The sequence below is a fragment of the Pezoporus occidentalis genome, unplaced genomic scaffold (genome assembly GCF_034315485.1).
Source record: "Pezoporus occidentalis ecotype Australia unplaced genomic scaffold, CSIRO_AGI_Poc_V1 ctg15, whole genome shotgun sequence".
Lineage (NCBI taxonomy): Eukaryota > Metazoa > Chordata > Aves > Psittaciformes > Psittacidae > Pezoporus > Pezoporus occidentalis.
The window spans coordinates 4,244,057-4,262,085 of NW_026913316.1; the positions used below are offsets into that span (position 1 = coordinate 4,244,057).

The window sequence follows — 18,029 nt, forward strand, 5'->3', positions numbered from 1 at the left end:
GACAGCTCATGACCTTATTCCATATAAGCAGGAATTAATCATAGTATGAAATATAGACTAGAGGCATTCCCTTTATACCTCACACAAAATGACTTTTATTCAAAGGCCCTACATGAAAATCAGTCCTAAAAATCCTCCTGAAAACAAAATAAATATTATACTTACTTAATTTTATAATGAGTAAACAAATATGTAACAAAATGAAGGAAATTTATATACCTCCTAATGGAATGTTGTGCACAGATTGGCTGGCTAGCACTGGCCTTATGCCAGTATGGCATGTGATTAAATGCAGAATGATGTCAGGTCACCAGCTCAGCCTAGAACTACTTTGACACAGAACTTCTAATAAGCTAGTCAATATATATTGCTTCCAAATGCAAACATTTTCATGTGAGCAAGCTGAACTGTTCTGCCAGGGTATTTCAGTTCTAGAATTATCTTCCCAAATTCTGGACCTCCTCAGAATGTGAAAATTACAGAAGTAGAATTGGAAATGTCTACTCCTGGATGTTAACATAGCAATTGCATAGGCCATTTTTCCTTATTTTATTGTGCTATGAAAAAAAGTTAGAATTATATTATTTTCTTGAACCTCAAAAAGGGAAAAAAGGACCATCTAATCTCCAGTTAAACTCTTACAGTATTTGGTTTTGCTCCTAATTCTATAGTAGTCAGTAGGTAAGGATTTTCAGAATATTGGTTTCCAGATTTTAGAACTTATGCTCTGTTTTCCTGTACCTGATCTTAACTGCACGAATTGGAAAGTGGCAAAAATCTTTTCCATAATACAAAGGAGAGTGGATGAATTGGGAAGTACAACTTAATTGTGAACATAATTGCACTTCTTGTGGATAATTGCAATCGTAAGTCAAGCAAGACAGCTTCTAACAGTTGGGTCAGATTTTTAATTTTGTGATCTAAATTATTAATGAGAATATTTCCATAAGCTTTCTGCATAAAAATTGACTTCATAACAGAGAGGTCATCTGGTCTTGTCTTCTAGCCTTTATGATTATCAGTGGTAATCAGGAACTCTTTTGCCATAAATATATGCATCTTTTATGCCTCCTGACATACACACCAAATGTAGGTGTAATGAATTAGAAACTTTATGAAGGAAAACTAAATTCTGTAGTTTCTAGTTAAAATTAAATTAGACTATGCATGTAGGATTCAGAAACATGAAGGGTTAAATGAAAAGTGTACACAGGAATAGTATTTAATAGGTTTTTTTTGGGGGTGGGAGGAGGGTGATTTAATACCTTGGAAATCTTGAAAGCCATATTGAGTCAATTATGGAAAGCCCAATGCAGGCTGTTTTTCATAGTGTGGCTGCAGTCAAAGTGGCATGATGCATAAAAAAGACAAGCAGATCAGTACAAGAATGCATAATGCTATTGTATAAATCTGCAGTGTTTCCACATCTGACAGACAGTCATGTTGAACACAATATATCTTGAATCGGATACTGTGGGTGATATAAGAGGACTTGAAGCAAGTGGTGAGGCTGGTTTGGACTATAAAGTTTTTTATGAGAGGAGACTGAAAGGTTGAGATTATTTATACAGATGATAGCTTGGAAACTTCTATAAACTGCCTCCTAAATCAAGATTTAAGAACATATCCAGTACCACCAAAAAGAATAAATTCAAAACAGATGAACAAGATTTTTTTTGTTGTTGTTTTTACTTGAAACACAATGGAATGACAAAATTCAAGGTCAGAAAGAGTAAAATTTAAGATGATTCAGAAGGACGTTTGACACCTTTGTCAATGAGAATTTTAAATAATAAACATATTGGGTTTCAGAAAAAAAATAATTAAAAGAAGTGATGTCTACAGCAAACACATGCTTTTATTATAATGGTTTATTGTATCTTCCTGTGATGTATCTCGGCTGGCCAGCACTAGAAATATTGAATAAGAGTCAGGATATTGGTTAAAATGGAAAATTATTTTTATTCAGGATGACATTTTCTCTTCTTACTGCAACCTGAATGAATTTTTTATGATTTCTCTCTATTTGCTAAGAAAAAAGAATGAATGACAGCTTTGATTTCCTTCTGTCCCAAGAAAGTAGGTGTCATAGTCCTCTTTCAGAGATTCAAAGGGTCAAATATTTTGAAACATCTTTCACTCACATTTCTTGCTTATAATCTATTAACAGGTCTAAGACTACAGCAAATACTTCATTCCATGCTCCTTTTCTGGCATTTCACAGCTTTAATGAGTGAGAGATAGTATATTTTACAATTTCAGTGATGTTCATCTGGCAGCACCTAAAGGACCTCTTTTATTCTAAAAACACTCACACCTTGAAAATTGCTCTGCTTTCAACTGTCTCAATTTCTGTACTGAGTCAACTATTTGAAGTCTTGCCATAATAATTCAAAGACCTTATTACATTCATAAGAAGTTTGCTTAAAAAAAAACCTTTTTTTGCTAAGATTGTTATCTTGTCCTAGTCCAATATATAGACGAAACAAGGTTCCAAGCCCAGAAGGTAACCATTCTTGACTGGGGCGCCTGAATGCTGATCCAGCTACTTTTTTCTCTCCAGAGATTCAAAATTCTAAATCCTATTTGTTTTAGTTGTCAAATTAGCAAGATATGTCTGTGATTAGAACTCTTTAAGGACAGAATTTTTATTCTAGGTGATTTTCTGGGGAAAAAGCCCCATTCATTTGCAGAATTAAAAGAATAAATACTGGAAATATTTTTCACCAGAAATAAAACAAGATTAATTGATTAGAGTTAACTGGAATCTGATAGACTCAGTGAATACTAAGGTTGGTAAAGCAGGTCAAGTAAGAGCAGGTTACTCATTGTCTTGTCCAGTTTCGTCTTGAGTTTTGGTTCTCACCCTTACAATGAAATTTTTTATCCCTAATATATTAAGTCAAAATTTCCCATGGTCCAGCTGGTGCCTGCTGCTTCTTGCTCCTTCCATGAGCAGTGACTTTGCTCCCGGGTGCCACTGGAGTCCCTGGGTGTTGCCAGAGATCTGCTCCTGCTGTCAAGAGGTTCTCTTTATCCCAAGTGCCTGACCTGCAGACTTCTCCAAACAGCACAGATTCCATTCAGGTGCAGGTGTACAAGTACTGCTCGTCAGTGTTTTCCTCATCTTTGCCCCTAAGGGACAGACCTGGTAATCAGCTCCTCAGTTGGACCCAGTACCACTGGTCACATTCTGCAGTGTGGGGCCTGGCAGTCTGGCCAGGGGGTCATATAGTCCTTTTCACCCCACTTGCTCTAAGGAAACTGTGAGAGACCATGTCATAGGCTTTGTTAAATCAAAATAAACAGCATCCACTGCTCTTCCTTCATTCACTGAACTGTCATGGCAAACTCTCAGGTGGTACAGATCAATCTTACCAAGTCTATGTTTTCCCAGTCATTTTTCATGTCCTGTGTGGTGTTTTCTAGAGGAGACAAAAAACTCCCTGTGCTACGTGAAAGACAATTAATTTGAGGTACTTTAAAACTCACATGCAAGTAGTTGTTAAAATGTAACATGGAAATCCTGCTTAGAGTGGTCTCAATATACAGAAGGGGAGGTAGTAAGAGAATCCCAAGGGATCATAAAATATGGCATTTTTTGTCTGTCTTCCCTTCCTTCCTTCCTTCCTTCCTTCCTTCCTTCCTTCCTTCCTTCCTTCCTTCCTTCCTTCCTTCCTTCCTTCCTTCCTTCCTTCCTTCCTTCCTTCCTTCCTTCCTTCCTTCCTTCCTTCCTTCCTTCCTTCCTTCCTTCCTTCCTTCCTTCCTTCCTTCCTTCCTTCCTTCCTTCCTTCCTTCCTTCCTTCCTTCCTTCCTTCCTTCCTTCCTTCCTTCCTTCCTTCCTTCCTTCCTTCCTTCCTTCCTTCCTTCCTTCCTTCCTTCCTTCCTTCCTTCCTTCCTTCCTTCCTTCCTTCCTTCCTTCCTTCCTTCCTTCCTTCCTTCCTTCCTTCCTTCCTTCCTTCCTTCCTTCCTTCCCTTCCTTCCTTCCCTCCTCCCGTCCTTCCCTTCCTTCCTCCCTCCCTCCCTCCCTCCCTCCCTCCCTCCCTCCCTCCCTCCCTCCCTCCCTCCCTCCCTCCCTCCCTCCCTCCCTCCCTCCCTCCCTCCCTCCCTCCCTCCCTCCCTCCCTCCCTCCCTCCCTCCCTCCCTCCCTCCCTCCCTCCCTCCCTCCCTCCCTCCCTCCCTCCCACTATTATGTTCTACATTTGAAATATATCAAATTAAAATTATTTTTCTTGTTTGTCAATTTTGTCTTGTTTGTTGTGGTTGTGATTTTTTTGCCTGTCTCATTTCTCACTTACAGGGGCCCCGAGTGTGCATGGAGCCCGTCTTTTTCTTGCACAGATTGTTGCCCTTCTGATTAAGAGGTTTCACCACACTAGGAGAGACTGGAGAGGAACCCTGTTAAATGTGCTGCTGCCTGTCCTCTTTGTTGCACTGGCAATGGCCTTGTTTAATGTGAAGCCACTGGCTACTGATTACCCTTCTCTCAAGCTAACACCAAGACTTTATGATGACGCAGAATCTTTCTTTAGGTAAAGGGCTCATCCATCATCAGCAATATCCACGGTTTGGGGACCTTCACCCTTGAGTTCTCATATTTTAAAGATTATTTGTTTTCTAGGAAGAACAATAGGTTACTTTTTACAATAGCTATTTATTTTTCAGATATTTAGTACATTTTTATAGATTATAATGAGGGAGAAATAAAATTAGAAAAGCATTATGCAAAGGATTTTCTGAAGGAAAGGGCAAAGACTTTGGAGCACTTTGAACTGAAATCTGTTTCAATACCAGCCATGGCCATTTATATGTAAATTCACAAGTGTATTTAAACAAGCTTTTGCCTGCTTCATTTTAACTAATTGCTTAGCCATTTTCAAGTGCATTTCATATGCAGATCACTTTCTCTACTGGACAAATATCCAGTAGGTATCACCGTAAACATAACATGATGCTGTTTGAATTTATAAATGAAACATAAAAGCACCTAAGCATGCTAACTGTTAGGAATGCATGTTTATAAAGAGAAAGATGGCCATGGGGAGATGTTGAGACTTGTTTAAATATAATTGTATCTGATTTCTTAACGTGTTCACATATAGTCATTGAAATGAGTTCAGTTTGCTGTTTTGATATGTTTCCTATATGTGGATTTTATAGTTCTTTAATTTCTTGGTAAACATGTATGATCTTGAGCCTGAAAGCTAATAGAACTAGACATTAATGTGGAGGTTTTAATTTTTGTTTTTTTTTTCTTTCCTCCTTCGCCCTTTCCTCATCGTGGCCACTTTGGACAGTACTGAAGATGATCTAGGGAACCTTTCCCAGAATCTACTGAGATATTTTTTTGACTGGGACAACACATGCATGCATTCAAAACAAGGGTAATTGTAACAACTATAACAATTCCTTAATTGTGAATTGTAAATATTGTAAATTCAATATTTCTGTGAAACATGGATGAGCTTTTCTTGGCAGCATGAGGTTAATGACAAATCTGTTCTGTTGAAGGAGCTGGCATCTAGGCAAAGCAGGTTTCATTATTAAAGTTGTGATCCAAATCCCTTAAATGTTAATTTCTAATTAATTTCAGGAGGATTTTGATCAAGTCTTGTGTCCATATGAATGAATGTTAGACAATAATTGCAATATTTGTTAGGAAGCATTCCAGATATCCAAATTCAGGAATGCAGAGTGGTGGCCATGAATTACTTATTGCTGCAAACACAAAACATTCAGCTTGTTTGCTGCTTTATTTTTATAAATATTTTTAGTGAATCCACTTTGGTACAAATGAATAAAATTGAGATAGCTTTAGACACAGCTGCTGTTTTGATGAAATGCTTTTTTGAAAGAAAATGTTAAGATGCCAGATCTGCTTTTACGCTTTGGATTTCTTCTGTTAAGTAATACATTCCTTTTATTTAATGTTTGTTCCTATTGTTATGTTTATTCCCATTGTTATGTTTATTCCCCTTAGAAAAAATAGTTCATGTTGGCAAATGGAATCTATGTCACCCCAGGATTCATGTGGATGTATGGCTGAACAACAGGTATGTTTTTTCATATTTACTTATGCATGTAAAAATCAGATATGTGTATATTACATATAAAAACTTGACTTTTCTTTTTGAAGGACTAAAGAAAAGCATGAGGAAATAAACCCTCAGAGCACTGGCTTTGTTATGACTGGAGATTTCCTTCTGTTTCATTTAATGTTTAGTCTACATGTTGTGAAGTCTTCATGGAAATCTTGCCCAATTTTTATGTACTTATGTGTGTGTGTGTATACACACTAGAAATGGCTATATATTGATTTGAAATAACAGAAATCAGAGATGGCTGAACTAATCTCAGCAAACACAGCATTGCTTCAAAGATGTTATAGAACTTTGGTTGCCAAAAAATCCTTCTGGAAAACAAGTTTAAAACATAGTACTTCCATAATATCTGGAAAACTAGTTGCTTTCAAAAGGGAAGGTCAAGTGATCCTGCCTGATAGAAACTACCAGGGAATCTACATGTGAATGAGATTTAATTGATGTCGCTTGATTTTGATTAAGATTGCCTATATGAAAATAAAACAACCTTTGAGGAAAAAAGGGATTTTGAAAAAGGTAATGGATTTCTGACAGCCTTGACTGTTGAGTTTTCTTGCTGACTTACTCTGAGGCTGAGTAATAAACAAGAATGTGAAACTGTCTGAAGGGAGAAATACATCACCTTGGATAGGATCATTCTATCAAATAAGTTCTCTCCTTCATAAATATATACATATTTAGTCTAAGAGTTGCATCTGAAATATAGGAATACATTTTTGGGAAAAGTGGAAAGAGGAAATGAATCTTTTACTCTGCTTGGGCAAGGAACAGATTTGCCTCTAATACTACTCAGATGTATACTTAAACTTGAGAAGCTTAAAATGGAAATGGGAACTCACATAGAGAGAAGCCCATTAACCATGAAAACTCAAAGGAAAGAAGTCACTTGACAGTGGAGGCAGAACCTGTATCTGAGTTATATATCTTCAGAATCTCTGAAAATGAATTTTAATTTGTGTGGGGTTGAGATGTCAAATAAGGATTAAAATTTTCCGATTGATATGCATAATCTATAAGGCTTTCGAGATACCAGATCATAATATCTGTCTCCTTTTCTTTGGTTGTGAGAATACCCCACTGAATCATTAAAAAAACCCTTTCTTTTTCACTGCAGTCCATCAATTAAATTTTTAGAAGCATATTGCTTTAATTAGAATTTTGGTTTCATCTCATATACATCTGGTGCTTTTTTTTGTATTTATTCTTAGGCACAGCTGAATAGCAGTCTTGCCTTTTTCATTGCTGCAAATGTTTATAAACATACATACAATTGTTGATGTTTTCAGAACAAAACTGACTGGCAGGATTGCAAGAGAAATCATAGGTGGTTCTAATATGTAGATAACATTTGCAATTATTTGAGATGCCATATAAAACCATACATAATTTATTGAAAAGTTATGAAAGCTAAGAAAAGCAAACTAAGTTGAAAAACAATGCTGTAAAATCTAAGCAAAATTCAAAAAAGATGGCTAAATGTAGTGCCACTGCTATTTAGGAGTGCTTTTGCTGTTTTTCAGATGTGTCCAAGTTTCAATACCTCTGTTCCATATGTGAAGAATAAGAAAGGACATATTTTGTATAATCTGTCAGGGTTTCTTGTAGAAGAGTATTTAGTGAGACCTTCCAACAGAGCAAGGTAACCTTAAAATACCTAATCTTTATTTATCCTCCTGATAAATCCTTCCTGATCCAAAGCATAGACCTATGTCACTGAGACTATAAGGGGTAATTAGCTTTATCTGTTGGTTGTTATCAAGACATACAGTCAGGCTAAGGTAACATGGAACCCCATCCATGGTCATTTTCAGAGCTTACTCCAGCAGTTGCATGGTAATTGCCTTTAGGCATGCCCTGACTGTCTTCTTGCCACACAGTGAATTATTTCAGCATCTCCGGGAAAGAAAATTATATGCACATACAAATTAGATAAACAATATAGTTTCCATTCCTTAGGGACTCAAATAGAAGTGGACATGCTCCATGTAATCACTTCTTCAAAGTAAAAAGGGCTGGTATACCCCTGGCAAGACTTCATACTCTGTGATACCAGCCACAGAGGTTATCTATCTGCTGTATTTTGAGTTTTACTCTAGATGCCTTTGCAGCTCTATCACTGCCTTTGACACAAGTGGAAATAGTAGACCAAGTATGATTTTATCAAGGAGAAGGAAGGGTTAGCCAGAAAAAGTGCATGATTTGAAAAAAAAATAGTGGCAAACATCTTAGAATGAAAGATTTGAGCTAGCATATCATAGAATCATAAACTAGTTTAGGTTGGAAGGGACCTTCAAAGGTCATCTAGTCCAACCCTTCTGCAATGAGCAGGGACATCTTCAACTAGATCAGGTCAGAAGCACATCCAGCTTTGTCTTGAATGTCTCCAGGGATGCCACATCGAAATGGGAAGATGCCAAGCTGTTTAAGATGTTTCTGAAAGTCTGTAATACCTCACTTGCTCACAAATCTTCCTGCTGCTTGGATTTCAGTTTTCAGAAAGTAAAAATTCTTATCCGAGGGAATTCCTTTGCCAGAAAAGATCAACACTGTTTACCTTATTCAAGAATATATTGAGGTCCTGTTTTTCCTTAACATGGAAGGTTTTGTGACCAGTGAAGTTTTACTTTCAGTTGAAAAATAAAGCATTAGTGTAGATATTCCCACTTTATCATTGCAAGAAAAGACTGTAAATCTTAAGGCAGATAACTTGTTATTACTTTAATTTCTATTACCAGATATGGTGGTTGGTCTTTTGGAAGGAGAAGAGCATTTGAACTTCAAGATAAAAAATTGAACAACACCAAATCAAAGTATATGGTTAAGGTGAGAGTTGCATGTATGTCTGTTCATGTGTATGTATGTATTGCTTACTGATTCAAGCTTCAGGCTTCACAACACTGAGCAAATAATAAATCATTACATAAAATCCCTTCACTTAGAAGTTGGAGAAAACTCCTCTGTCTATTCTAGTTCACTTCTCTGTTTATAGTTCTTGAAGTATTGTCTGATGTTCTGAGAAGCAGTTTAAAGTGAATCAGATGATACCACTTTTGTTTTTTCCTGTGAACTCATTTCAGAGTCTAACAGATCTTACCCATCAAGCTTTTTTTATAGGTAGTCAGCCTAGCTATTCCTTTTTTTTTCTTACAAAAAAGTCGTCAGAATTGACAAAAGCTCATTGAACTTATAAAAAATTAGTAATTATTGATGCTTGTTACATTCCTGCAAGGAATACTTTCCTCTCTTGCCCCAAAGTAAAGATTTAGCTTCCAGGGCTAGTTGCTTCTGCATAACAAATATGCTACCCTGTTTTTATAATCCCCTTGTCAAATAAGAGTAACTTTCCATTTTTATCCTAGAGAAACAGAAGTGTGCCTTGTTGAAATTAGTCATGTTGTGAAATCTGAATCTCTTTGACAGCAACTTGTACTGTCTTGCAATGTTACATAGAGCCATTGTTTTCTGTCTGGAGCTACCTTTGAAGTCAGGAATAGGATTATTTTAAGTGCAATCAAAATAAAGAACTTTTCCTTGAGACCTTTTATTATACACTGCAAAGATACAGTATATCTGTACTGTAATAACTTGGGATGTGACCTAGAGCCTAAGAGGCAATTATAAGTGCAAGGGATTCTATTTTCCTTGGGGATGCTTTGAAATGTTCTTTTGACATCCATTCAAATGTAGAATAGTAGTGTGTAAAGGAACAGCAGTCTAGGTGGAGTATTTAAGAATATCATTGAGTGTTCTCTAGCATTTTATTTGAAGTAAAACAGATTTGTTAAGAGAAAACTGTGGAATTTCCATATTCCAGGTTAGAATATGAAGGAGAGGTGCTTCTGCCTGAAATTGTATTGGAGGGGTATAGAAACTAGATTTTATTTTGTTTTATAGAAGAAGAGAAAGAACAGTGTAAATCAGCTCTGTCTCCAAATCCATTTGGGGATAAAGTGTTAAAACAACTATGTATTAAAATAACATACAGATATTTTCCAATCAAATATAATTTCATGTTTAGTTTCACAAAATCACAGTCGGTTTCCAATGCCTATTCCATGTAGTTTTTTAAAAAATCTTATATACACACCATACCTTATATATATTTTAATTTTGGTCACTTGTGACCCTTCTACCCCCAGATTTCTTATAGCTTTAAACTCCAGTTCCATCAGTCCTTCATTAGGAACTTGAAGTCCTAGAGGACTGCAGCAAGATGTGTTTTCTGGCTGCTGTTTTTGTCCTATATATCTTTAATCATTTTAGACTCTTGTTTTGACATGCTCGCACTGTAGTTTTTGTCAGGGTCCTTTCATTTTAAATGTCTTTGGCATAGAGCTCCACCTGCCATCAGCACCGGGGTAAGTTATAGTTATACTGTTAGTGAGTAAACTTCATATTTCAGACGCAAAGAAAATAGTGGAGTAGATTTATAAAGGGCACTGTGTTATCTAAAATACCTCCTGGAAGTGGCTTTCAACTGATGCAATGTCAAATTATTGCATTAACCTTTCAGTAATTAATGACTAGACTTTTACTTTGACCTTTCAGGCTTGTTCATGAGACAGTGAATGTACCATTTACATAGCCTGGTATGAAAGAAAAGGAAAAATTTGCATTTGAAGAGACTTCCTGTACGATTCATTTCACTTTCAGAAGTTTCCGAGCCTTTGTGCGTTATTCTCCTCCACTCAAAAAGTGATCCGTTCAAATTTAAGATACCTATTCAAATACCTGTTCTACTTTACTTAATCATACCATACTGTATATACCCCATACAGGCTATATGCATGTACACAGAAAATGTGCATCTGTGCCTGCACAAGAGAAAATATATCTACCACATGACAAATTTACAGCTGCAGGTTAGGCAAAGAGATTCAGAGCAGCCCTGAGGAGAAGGACTTGGGGGTGCTGGTTGATGAGAAACTTAACATGAGCCAGCAGTGTGCGCTTGCAGCCCAGAAAGCCAACCGTATCCTGGGCTGCATCAAAAGGAGTGTGACCAGCAGGTCGAAGGAGGTGATCCTGCCCCTCGACTCTGCTCTTGTGAGACCTCACCTGGAGTATTGTGTGCAGTTCTGGTGTCCTCAACATAAAAAGGACATGGAACTGTTGGAACAAGTGCAGAGGAGGACCATGAGGATGATCAGGGGACTGGAGCACCTCCTGTATGAAGATAGTTGGGGCCGTTCAGCCTGGAGAAGAGAAGGCTGCATGGAGACCTCATAGCAGCCTTCTAGTATCTGAAGGGGGCCTATAAGGATGCTGGGGAGGGACTCTTCATTAGGGACTGTAGTGACAGGACAAGGGGTAACGGGTTAAAACTTAAACAGGGGATGTTTAGGTTGGATATAAGGAGAAAGTTCTTTACTGTAAGGGTTGTGAGGCACTGGAATGGGTTGCCCAGGGAGGTTGTGAATGCTCCATCCCTGGCAGTGTTCAAGGCCATGCTGGACAGAGCCTTGGGTGAGAAGTTTTAGTGTGTGGTGTCCCTGCCCGTGTCCAGGTGGTTGGAACGACACGATCTTAAGGTCCTTTCCAACCCTAACTGTTCTATGATTCTATGATTCTAAATGTGGTTAATTAAAACCATTGACTATTGACTCTCATTGATTAGCACTGCCGTGTGGCAGAAGCACAACTCCTCAATTTTTTGTGTCTTCATGACTGTGTATTCTTTGGTTATCTTTGAAAATATCAGCAAAACCTGTTCCATTATGATGTCATAGTTGCTATTATTTATACCATTATTAAATATAGGAAGAACATGTGGCAATTTGAAATATCATCGAAAGGCAATTTATTACATTTATATGGCATTCTGAAGTGTGCATTTTTTCAATCTTAAAAGTTGGGATTTGACACTTTACTGTAAAGTAAAGTTTAAGTATGCAGAGGAAGTTACTTCCCTCCAGCCTAATACCGCTTGTCTCTGTCTCCCCGTCATGAATCTGGACTAGCAATGCTTAGTGATTTCTCTGCCCCTCCTCATCCTTTTTTTTATTGACCATAGATTAGTCAGAATGTTAGTCTAGCATTATTATGGAATATTAGCAGTAAGTATAAATGTTATGCAATAATGGAAAACATGTCTTTACAGAATTTATATTTAATTTGGTTTGAGGTTGTGTTTTCCTGGGGAAGTAATTTTATCAACCATAGATAGAAAATAAAACAGTGAAGGAAAAATAAAAATTTGTCATCTTAATGTAAATATTTTTTCATTATATCTTTTCTTCCCTCTGTAAATAATTATCTGTGTGGCACACAAGAAATATGAAAGATATTTCAGCTGGAACTAATATTTTTCTTTTTTTCTTTTTTCATTGTACTTTTGCAATCAATTTAGAATAAGCCACAAGATTTTAGGAAAAATCCCTTAAATTTGTTTTCTGTTAAAGTGAATGACATCAAATGCCTCTTTTGCCAGATTACAAGCTATTCAATATTCAGCTTCAATTTGGTCATTTCCTGGTCGCTTGATTCAGTTGCCTAATGCAGTTTAAAGGAAAAAAATCTAATTAATATGTTGGATATTGAAATGTATTGTTACACACAATGCTTTATTGTAGTTTTATATTTTCATTTGAATATTGGCCACATTATTGCATTTATAATATGTTCTGCTAATACTTGAGACCTTTCCTTGCTTCAGTTGAATGAGGATATGCCATCAGAATTTGGCTTTATTGTTTTCTTAATTGCTTTTTTTTTTTTCAATACAATGAATACAATCGCAGTGGAGTTTCATTATGTATGTATAACTTTCTATTCAGCACAAATGTTTTTTAAAAAGATAGAGTAAGAAATGGTTGTATGGGGGTGTAAAAAAGAGTGTCTACTCTTGATCACTTGTTTATGTTTCTTTTCTCTGGTTGCTATTTACACAGGAAATCCAGATTTGCAGTTTTCCTCAGGACATTTAGGTTCCATTTCACTTCTTTATTTCAAAGAACTCTTGTTGATTAAAGAATGGGATATCTAGGTTGTGTAGGAATTTGTTGGAACTGAACTGGAGGAGAACAAAGGAGTTGCATATGAATTTGCAAAGGGGGAAAGAGTTTGGGATTTGTTCTTTTTTCTTTAAATGTGGTGATATAAGATGCTGTTGAGATTTCAAGCAGATGTGAAGACCACATAAAGAAGAGTAGCTAATGTGAAAGCAAGCAAGAGCAGTGGTAGACCAAAGCTGCTAATTTAAAAAATGACTAACAGAGCTTACAGAGCAAAGAAGATTAAAGGGTGAGAGTCATGGAAGAAATTACATGGAGCTCAGAGTGGAATATGAAAGCATGATATAGAATAGATGGGAGGAAACTGAATGTGCAATTAGAGTGTGGTAAACCGTGCCTCACAATAGAGTACAATGTAGAGATCCAAACAAGTAGGTAGTCAGGAAAACAAATCAGAACAAAACAATCATTAAGACAGGGAAATAGAACTGAAGATTGGACAACCTGCACTGGGAAATATGTAGTAAAATGCAGCAGGAAAAATGGTCAAAGTCTGGAACTAGTGTCCAGGTAAGGATTGTAGCTGGATACTAGAAAGAAAAAACAGAATGATCTGCAAGCAAATTAAATTAAAATAAAATAAAATAAAATAAAATAAAATAAAATAAAATAAAATAAAATAAAATAAAATAAAATAAAATAAAATAAATGCACACCACCCCCAGTCTGGAAGTTTACACCAGTATTAAGAAAAGGCACATATATGTATGGAAGAGCTCTAGAAGAGAACAGCATCAGAGTGATGAGAAAAGAATCTTCAGGGAAATTTGCAAATGTAACTCTGTATATGGTAATTTTGCAAAGGATCTAAGGAAACTGAAATCCTAGAAGGACGTTAAGGCAAGAAAGACCTATATTAAACCTTGTGCACTTTGCAATATGAATCAGCATCCAGACACAAAGTTAGAATTGCCAACCATCATTTTCAGATGTATAAAATGCAGATTAGCAAATAACTCATATCAAATAGGAAAAGGTTAAGAGACATTCAACTGTATATAAAAAGAGGGAGATGAAAGGCTGCTTTAGAGTGAGGAAAGGATAGCAATCAAAGATGATTTTAAACATGTCACTAAAACTGAAAACAAACATACATAATAATTTGACCTAGTTTTCATTACGGATAGTGCAGGTTCAAAGGCACTGTGATTAACAGTAATAAGGCATAGGCATGGAATCGATTTTCAAAGGCAAAGCAAAACTCAAACCTCAGCCCTCAGTATTTTCAGTTTAGGGACATATCAGTCTCTCAGCAATGATTCTTCTAGCACTCAGAAGTGTGAATTTGGGTATATTTATCAGCTTGGGGTGATTCTTCATGATTTGTGGATAAATTATATGTTACATGATAGTTGCTTCCCTCCGCTCCACAGAAAGAGTGGCTTGCCTTGTCTGCATTAAAGTTTGTCTATATTGATATCATCTGTGCCTAATAAATCACTGATTGTTTGTTGAAGGTGGAGATGCAGATTTGTCTTTTGTGGAATATTTGTAACCAGTGCCTCCTTGATTCTTTTTTTCCCCACATTCTGGGATATTCCGTTCCTAGATATTTTATGCTATGTGTCACTTGCAGGTATTATTTAGATATGTCTTTTTGAAATTTCAATGGTGTTCTCTGCTTGTAAATACTAGTTTTACTCATCTTTTTGTATTTTCAATTGAATTGGAAAATGTTCCTTTTGATTTGTTTTTCCTCTAGTTGTTTGACTAAATATGTGTAAAGAAAGGGACAGAGTGTTCCATTAAATCACAGAATCTCAATTTAATAATTAACATAGGTGCACAGCTCCAACAGTAGAAAACAAACTGCTGCATGCTGTTGAAAGACCTGTGCAAATTAACTGCTTCTGTTTTACCTAGTTAACTTTCACCTTTAAATAGGTGTCATAACAGGAGAATTAGACATCTTTATGAAATTCTTAAACGTATGGGACACTTCAAATTAGGCATACAGATTCAACTATGTTTTGATTAATAATTTCTCTTCTCTTTTCCAGGTATGGTACAACCAAAAAGGTTTCCATGCACTGCCATCTTACTTAAATGAACTCAACAACTTCATTCTGTGGGTGAATTTGCCTCCTAATGTAGACTGGAGACAGTATGGTAATAGTCCTTCTTTAAGTCTTTTTTCATATCTTTTAAAAATGATTTTGAAAAAAACTAAATTTTAAGTATTAAAATATTTCATAGTATAAAGTAGAATTGTGGAGTCACACATTTCTTGGGAGATAAGAAAGTGGACTTTTAATTAAACAGAAGAGGGTTTTGTGTGTGTGTGAAGAACGTAGTACACAATAAGGTAGAATTTTAATTTATAGCTCATTATGCCATATGAATTTCTTTCAAAGGACATTCCTGTGGAATAAGTGTAAATTGGTTTCCCACACTTGGGATGTTAGTCCCTGTGAGACCACTGCTAGGGCTTGCTTAAATGGACAACAGGTTATGGATTTATAACTTGTCACTTTATCTCCTTATGTAAATATTGAGGTTAAACCCAGAGTATCCTGTAAATTCACACTGCAGTGTAATGTTCAATAGCATCCTGTTATCCAAGGAATGGGAAAGGCTGGTATATCTTAGTATTGTATGTAACAAAAAAAGAGATTAATATATTTGACATCTCAGTTCTCTGATTCACATACCCCTGAACTGTATGAGAACTAATAAAACCAAAAAATTTACAAACTGACTTAAAAAAAAAATTGACTGCAGCTAAAGAAACAGCTGTTGACACAGGTGAACTTTTAGGATGTTGAAGTCTAGTTTGAAATCTGGTTTTAGTAGTTCAGGTTAACTTCTGTTCATTCCAGTTTGTTTTGTTCTTAAAGTTCTGTTTATCAGAAATTAATTTGGTTTAGAGAAATTTAAAGAAAGCTTATGACCAATGGTTAAGTGTTTTTTTAAAAGATAGGATAGTTGTCTGTGATGGTAAAATGATTTTCAGTGTGTTTACAATGGAAAGGAAGTAAAAAGATAAAAGTCACTGCAAAGGGAAAGGAATCCTAAGTGTCAGAACACCGAATTTCCTTAGGAAAAGTTTCCAGAATGTCAATGAAATAAGAACAATTACTTGCTTTCAACATGGTTGGGGTTTTATTTTTCTAAATAAATTATGAAAATTAATCAAAGGTAATATATTTCTGCATATATTTTGAATTAAATGAAATCAGATATTTTAATGGTAATTTTTAATAGAAATAGATTTTTAATCAAGTTTCCATGCACTTCATTAATTGTACCGATGCTGGCTTGTAGCATTGGATATCTCATTCTGGAACATCAGTGTTTAAGTATCCTTATTTTTATACCTGTTATGGAGAAGTGGGGATTTACCATCCAGATTACTACTGTGATATTGAAACAACTCTGGGAGAGGTCAACAGCTTATTTAAATGCTCCTATAAATACCGAGGAACCTTTTCACTTAGTAGTCATGTCCTATGGCTATTTCTTGAGCATGAACCCAGCTGGAGTTCTCCCAGGTTCTCCGGAGGATGGAAGTCATTACAGTGTGCCTAGTTCTACCTGCTTTACTTGCAGCGACAGACCTAGTAACTTTCACAGGAGATCAGTAGTACAGGTCCCAGTGTGTGATAGTTTTTAGTGACAAGAAGCTGAAAAGAAGACTAAATGTTTGTGCTTAATGTCTTTTGTTCAGTCAACAGGATACAGAGAATCTAGACTTAGGATTTTGTGTGAGAGTTTGAAGGAAGAAGTTGTAACCCAAGATTACAGGGGATATCTTGTACAGATTTATATCCTGATGGATTTGTATCTGTTCAAAAAAACTGAAAAAGAAATGATTGTTTTTCTTGTGTCAGTCCAAGTTACTGACTCTTGATCACCATGAACATGCAGGAGCAGAAAATGGTAGTTGTTTGGTGATCAAAATACATTGCTTTTTATTATTGTGTAACCTGATCTTTCTTTGCAAGTGGAAAGATTTCTCTTTTACCTCCCATATGGTATTATCAGTAAGCTTCCCCATGAGAATCCTTGGAAAATTACTATGTTTCTGTCTTGTAATTTTCATGTAACTAGTGGAATGGTTGTTGAAGAAAATGTGTGCGCCAGCTGGAGGTGCATGTAAGAAGATAGAGCAACAGAAGATAGCCAGATTGAATTACATCAGTTTATCACAGTTATTGGATCAGATGTCTATTTTGGAACAGCAGTTCAGGAATAGTTCTTGTATAAAATTAGCTCATCTTCTCTACCATGTGGATAGCCATCTCTATTTCATAATCATGTAAGTCTCTGTTTGTATTGTGGAAAAAAAAAATCTAACTCATTGGAAAGGAAACCAGGTACATTTTCTTTTATAGTGGTTATAAATTCAGTGACAGATAAGGAAAATAAATGCTTTAAACAATTGAAAAAAGCAAGAAAGACTATTTGACAGAGAAGATGGACTGGGGTTTTGACAAAATATCTGTCCTGGCTGGTCTTCAAGCCTATGTGAATGATGTTTGTATGTTTTTAAATCTCTTTCTGAAATGCTGCATTCCTACAGCTAGATAGTGTAATTGTGAACAAATTAAAAATGGATTAATGAAGAAGATTAAAAAGCTAAAAGGCAATGTTTTCTGCTTAAGCTTAAGATAGAAATACTCATGAAGACCTATGTTATTTTTCACACAATTGTGTAGAGCTGAGTCAGAGCGTGTTTATCGTGCTTGAATATAGGGGAAGGACAATTACCTTCCTCTTAGGGTAAAATTATATGAAGAAAAAGGAGTGGTAGTCATCTATAATGATGTCTGTAAAGTACAGCAGTTCAAGAAAGTTCTTACATCATTACTCAAAGAACAGAAATGTATCAATATAGAAAGGCCTTGTGCGATGCAGCTGCCCCATCTCAGAATTCTATTGAAGTCATTGATTTTTTTAAAACCCTTTCATCCTA

General features: G+C 36.0%; 1 protein-coding gene across 2 annotated transcripts in view; it reads left to right on the forward strand.

The window, feature by feature from the left end:
- Positions 1–18,029, forward strand: part of ABCA13 (ATP binding cassette subfamily A member 13) — a 174,440-nt gene that overhangs the window by 97,874 nt on the left and 58,537 nt on the right. For both annotated transcript variants that reach the window (XM_062610878.1, XM_062610879.1), the window contains 6 exons: positions 4,301–4,532; positions 5,298–5,384; positions 5,981–6,053; positions 7,622–7,740; positions 8,837–8,924; positions 15,115–15,223. In XM_062610878.1, coding sequence (XP_062466862.1) covers positions 4,301–4,532; positions 5,298–5,384; positions 5,981–6,053; positions 7,622–7,740; positions 8,837–8,924; positions 15,115–15,223 — 708 coding nt within the window. The remainder of the gene's footprint in view (positions 1–4,300; positions 4,533–5,297; positions 5,385–5,980; positions 6,054–7,621; positions 7,741–8,836; positions 8,925–15,114; positions 15,224–18,029) is intronic.